This window comes from Lycium ferocissimum, chromosome 1 (genome assembly GCF_029784015.1).
Source record: "Lycium ferocissimum isolate CSIRO_LF1 chromosome 1, AGI_CSIRO_Lferr_CH_V1, whole genome shotgun sequence".
Classification (NCBI taxonomy): Eukaryota; Viridiplantae; Streptophyta; class Magnoliopsida; order Solanales; family Solanaceae; genus Lycium; species Lycium ferocissimum.
In genome coordinates this window covers 24409631-24416070 of record NC_081342.1, presented here as the reverse complement: position 1 = coordinate 24416070, position 6440 = coordinate 24409631, and the positions used below count along the sequence as shown (strand labels likewise).

Sequence of the window (6440 nt, the reverse complement as noted above, 5' to 3'; positions counted from 1 at the left end):
ATGTATGGAACTCAATTGTTAACTGCTGTTGGAATTGATCCAAATAACAATATCTTTCCAATAGCATATGTAGTTGTAGAGAAGGAAAGAAAGGAATCATGGGAATGGTTTTTGAATTATTTGAAGATTGACTTAGACATTGATGATACTAGTACTTGGACCTTCATGTCGGATAAGCAAAAAGGTTTGATTGAAGCGTTCAATGAAGTATTGCCATATGTTAGTCATCGATTCTGTGTGAGACACCTCCATAACAACTTCAAGAGGGCCGGATTTGGTGGTGACTCACTCAAGAATGCCCTTTGGAAGGTTGCAAGAGCTACGATAGTAGAGTGGTTTGATGATTGCATGGTTGATATCTTTGATCTTGATCCAGAAGCTGTTGATTGGCTCAAGAACAAGCCACCTACTGAATGGTCTAAATCTCACTTTTCCGAAACTGTGAAATATGATACCTTACTCAATAATATATGTGAATGTTTTAATAGCATGATCCTTGAGGCTAGAGATAAGCCGATTATCACTCTATTGGAGAAGTTAAGGTACTTACTTATGTCGAGGATGCAAGCAAATAGGGATAAAGGTGCCCAGTGGAATGTTGGTGATATTTGCCCTAGGATTAAGGATGTATTGCACAAAAATCAGGCTAAGGCAGCTGAATTTATTCCTAGGAAATCAAATGAGTGGAATTATGAGATAATAGGGGCAAGCATAATGAACAATTGGGCTGTGGATTTACTAAATAGAAAATGCAGTTGTAGGAGATGGGATCTAACAGGAATTCCTTGCAAACATGCCATTGCCGCAATTTGGGCTAAACATGATGACATTAACTCATACGTGGATGATTGTTATAAGGTAGAAACTTATAGAAAAATCTATGCATTTTCTATTCTACCTATGAACAGTCAAGAGATGTGGCCTAAGTCGAGAAACATACCTCCTTTGCCTCCACGGTTGGTAAAACAAAGTACCAAAGGAAAAAAACAAAAGCAGTGGAGAAAAGAACCAGATGAAGTGGGAGCAAGTAGACAAAAAATGAGAAGGAAGCAAAATAACTTGGACTGTAGCTTATGCCACAAACCAGGCCATAATATAAGAACCCGTTAGCTTTAAATCGTGTGTATCCAGATTCTCATGATGATGAGACAACGCAACAAGGATCGTCATTTCCTACTGTACCTTTTGCTCCTACAAAGCTTACGGTATAGTTTAATTACATATAACACTCTTTTTAGTTATGTTGTTATTTAGTTAATCTTGATATTTTTTTAAATTGTAGGTGAGAAGAGGACCTGCTAGCGAAGAACATATGAAAGCAACTCAAGAAAGTGGAGTGTCTGACAACTCATTTTTTAGTATGTAAATTGTTGTTGTAAAAGATTGTGTTTTGCTGCTGTTGAAGGAAAATTTTTGCTGCTATAGAAGGATAAGTTTTGCTGCTCTAAAAGGATAGTTTTGCTGCTGTGAAAGGTTAATTTTTGCTGCTGAAGTCTGGTGTAAATGAGTCGATGTTGCTATTGAAGACGATGTGGATAGGTTTATATGCATAGCAGACTAAAAGGGATAGGTTGATATGCATAAAAGGGTTAATTTTTTGTTGCTAAAGATTGATGTAAAAAAGTAGATTTTAGTAACTCTTCATTTTGGTTTAGTTACTGTAAAGAGCTACAGTACTATATTTCTCAGAAGATGGATATTATCTATAAAGGAGATACTTTTATTAGCTCCTTATTTAATTTTGATTTAGTTTTTGTTACGTTGGCAAGTGAAGACAAAGCATATGAAAGTTTAAAGTAACTTTGGAAACTATTTATTGACTATTTGAAGGATCTGGTCAATCAGCTATGGTTTTAAAAGGATTTGGTTCCTTGGTTCCTTTATCTTAAGAAATAAAGAAGGCGTGAAGAAATAAAATGTTCATCAATCAAGAAAGGAGATAGCACTGTAAGTTGAAACTAAATTATCCCTACCGTTACTTTTTAAACGGGTTCCGTTAGGGAGATAAAAAGTGCACCACTTTAGTAAAGTTAAGGGATTAAATATGCTCAAGTCATATTTAAGGGACCAAAATGAACCTACTCCCATAGATAAGGGATCATTTTAGCCCTTTGCTCAGGAATAAAACATATGGAACTATATTCCATTCAAAAACAAGACAAAACGACATAAATGGTCCTTTAGTACGAGGGTAGGCTCAAAATAGTCCCTTAACTATGTACTTAATAGTTTTGGTCCTTTAAATTCGCTCTCTGAAAAAAAATATTCATCGAACTTTGTTTGTTAGATTTGACGAGAACTATAAGGAAAAAAAAATTAGCGAACTCATATTTAAAGTTACACATTATTAAAGAAAAAGTCAAATACCTCGGAACTAAACTGACGGACGTCCGTCGGTTATAGGTAAAATCGAGGAAAAACCAACAGACTTGATAATGTCAGAAAACAGTATCTCGGAACACAAAAATCGACGGACTCAGTCGGTTAAAACTGAAGGAGTCCAACATTATAATTTTAAGTTATACTTACAAGTGTTTAATTATCATTTAAGAAATAAATTAATCATCAATATTTTCACTGAAGAACAATAGAGAATGATAATGATAATAGGGATAACACTACAAAAATTTGTTTTTTCTATTTTTGTATGATTCAATAATAATTTATAACTTGTTTAAGATGCCACATTAATAAATAGATACTATATGCTCTATTACTTATTTTAACATCAATTCAAATTTATACGTCGAATTGAGCAACTAATTTTAATGGTATTCTTTTCACATTGCATCTGAAAAATCTACAAGAAAATAGACTAAAGCTAAAAATATCAAATATATTAACAAATTTTCTAGAATTGGTCGAAGCTAAAGGCATTCAAATCTATCTATAAACTAATTTTGAACGCATCTAAAGTCGTCTTGCAGGTGTTTAACTAATGAAAATAACCGCATACTTAGTGAAAGTTGAAATGAATCATATTATTCTTACAACATGCTAAATATGACTTTACTTCATGTTTTAAGCAAAGAAAAGTTTCAACGAAATTTGCATACCTGATGAGACTATATACTACCCCAAATAAAGAGAACCAAAAGATGCTAATAAATGCTATCAATGATAAACTTAGTAATTCAATATTTTATTTAACTCGTTTAAAATGAAACAAACCGGTGATAAAATAATAAACATTTGAATATAAGTCTACATAAATTATAAGTATTCTATTTTTTTTTATATAAAAAAAAATATAGTCTTCTTTACCTCATCTGTCTATCTATATTATATTAAAAGCACGAAGGACTTTCGAAAATATTGTTTGAACTTTTTGTCATTCATTAAAAGACTCTACAATAGACAAAATCGACATTTACTACTATATATATATATATATATATATATATATATATATATATATATATATATATATATATATATATATATTATTACTAAACACTAATAATATATATTTCCTTTTAAAATAAAAACTGAAATATAAACTTGCCTTATTTTTAGCAACAAACAAAAAAAGAAAAAGTTTACCGTAATAATAAAAACCCTACTTATTTTTGGCAAAGTTGTTGGAGTCCTAAAACTACAACTAAAATAGTAGTTCGTATAAATTCTTCCTTGTTTGAATTTTCTTTCGTTGACGCTACGCGAAGAATGTTGATTTACCTTATATCAACTATTAAGGCAGGTACTGAATTTATCATTGAATGCATCATGAATGGAATATGTGAGTTGAAAGTACTAAACTAATAATAGAAAATAAAGCAAATGCAAATAATAAATTCAAGTTATGGTGGGCATTCTACTAAGCCATTTGAAACGAGAGATTAACATATGCTATTTTCACTTTTTCTTTTCAACGAAAATGACTACTATTCGGAAGAGTATTAATTATCACATTAAAAAATTATCCGTCTATTTTTCGTATTTACACACATCTGAATTTAGGTGGAAAGAAAATCATAAAAAATTATTAAAATAAAAGGCCCCTAGAGTTCTCCGTTTATTTTGGTGTGGCTGGTGAGTATATGCCATTAATTTTTGACATCCGTTGATTTCATGATAGACTTAGTTCGACTAAAAATCCCTAATACATTTAATATTTCATGCTTATATTCAAAAAATTAAACATATAAAAGTTTTTTATAAGTAATATTTTAATTGTTACTTTTATATTTTTATAATAATAGCTAAGATATATACAATTTTTTAAAAAATAAATTTTGGGGTTTTATTGATAAGTGCAAATGAAAAGACAGAATAGGAATACACACTCTATTTGTTCCCCCCTCCCCCCTCTTTTTTTTTTTTTTTTTTTTATAATTCGTAAGTGCTATCCATTTTACTCAAAAGATGCATAATTATTTGAGTTACAAAAAGTGTTAAAGCATACAAGAAAATCCACTGGTTATTTAAAAGTTAGAACATGTGAACTTTGATGGTTTCATAATATTTGAATTGGAGTGACTGGATATGGTCTGAAACATAAATATGAACAATTAGATATATTTATGATTACATCATTTTTTTTTTTTATAAAGTACAGAAACGTTATTTGGTTATATCTCATCAATCTTGATAGTTCCTTTCTATTAAGTTAAATAGATATTATTTATAATTACAAGAATATTCTATACGCTTTTTATTAATAAACGCAAAATTTATGCGCAAAGCGCGTATACTAAACTAGTATAATATATAAGTAAAAATAAATAGCATAATATATATTAATGAAAGAGATTAGGAGATAAGAAAATTGTATTTATTTTTATGTTTATGTAACGGCCCGCTCGATCATTATGGAGAGTTTGACCCTTTTACCCTCACTAGTATCTTCCCGAGGCTAGGAATGAGCTAACAACGACTCACAAAGTATAAATTAAAGGTTTAAAACTTGATTCGGTTAACTATGTGTTTTGTTTGAACTTGTTGTGTGTTCATTTGGGGGTTAACTTAATAATTCTGAGCTCCGTTTGGAATCCCGAGGCTGCGGGTGAGTCCGTAGCATATTTTTACATTGGTTTACATGATTAGCTTGTGTTATTAGGACCTCAGATTGATTGTGAGAAGTTGGGTGAAAGGTTAGTAAAATTTCCGTGCTCACTGCCTAAGGGGCGTCGCTGCAGCGGAAGATTCCCGCTGTAACGAAGCCGCTACAGCAAAAGGTCGAAAGCTGCAGCGGAAGTGGTTCTCGCTGCAGCGAAGCGGTCCTCATTAAATCAGAAACCCTGTTTATATATCTTATTTTGACCCCACTCCCCACATAACTCCAAGAACAGTTCCCACGAATCCTTGAGACGAATTTTCTAAGGCTGGGTCACTACTCTTTCATCAAGGTAACTTTCCACCATTAATTTTATTCGTTCTTAAATCATGATAACTTCTAGCATCATTAAAAGCTTGTTAATGGAGAATTGAAAGGTTAGAACACCTAAGTTTATAAAACCCTAAGAATAATGAATGGATTATTGATAATTGTTCATCTAGGAGTTTATATAATCACTTCCTAGGATGATAATTTGATATTAAATGGTGAAATTGTTGAATTGAAACCTAGGGTTCTCATAAAAATGGAATCTTTGACCTAAAAGCTATGTAAGGAGGGTTAAATCGATTAGAAAACCCATTAACTGGTTCAATATGATGATTGAGACTATAATTAGGATGATTATGGTCCTAAAGATTAATTAACCAACTGAAAAGGGTAGAAGTAGTTGGGTCTTCTTTCCCAAATTGTTGTTCTTGTTTGAATAGAAGGTTTATCGCTTACTTAGCATCATATTGCTAGACTTTGACCGTTCTAAGGTGCTTCGGAAACAGATGGCTCGTGTGGAGAAGTTCGTGGCTCCTGTTCTGCATTCGAGGTAGGTTACGGCTTACTTCAGTTAGACTTTGATTAGCGAAAGGTATATGTTGTGTAGAACTGATAGGAGAAAGCATGATTAAGTCTTCAGACATGGTGTTTGGTTGAATATTAGCTAGGTTGGTATGACTTCTGATTATGTGGGCTTGTCACCGTTATTTACGCATTGTGAAGGTGTAGTTATATTCATACTGTGGCAATTCGGGATGGAATTCTATTAGCTTGGTTGTTGTTGATGGTGTCTTGCTGCCCTATTATTGTGATTAGACTTACTAACTGAATGGTTGTGTTGTGATACGTGTTGTACCCAATTTTCTTTATTGTCACACATATCGTCGGAGAAAGGAAGGATATAAACTTATCATAATACGCAGATGAAAACTTGACGTATGGATTACGGTTGATGGTGATATTATACTTGGCATGCATTCTCATTCCATATATATATTGATATTGAATTATAACTTGGTATTGATGATGATATATGAGAAAATGGAGCACCTCGGTGATACAAGACTTAGTTGTGAGGTGTATTAATTATATTTGGAAGTAAAGAGGGACATAG

At 32.0% G+C, this 6440-nt stretch overlaps 1 protein-coding gene across 1 annotated transcript; it reads left to right on the top strand.

Annotated features, from left to right (window-relative positions):
- On the top strand, window positions 1-1564 carry LOC132063504 (uncharacterized). Its single transcript, XM_059456064.1, has 2 exons — window positions 1-1205; window positions 1283-1564. The coding sequence occupies exon 1, from the start codon at window positions 1-3 to the stop codon at window positions 1108-1110; it is 1110 nt and encodes a 369-aa protein (XP_059312047.1). The 3' UTR covers window positions 1111-1205; window positions 1283-1564.
- The last annotated feature ends 4876 nt before the right edge of the window (window positions 1565-6440 follow it).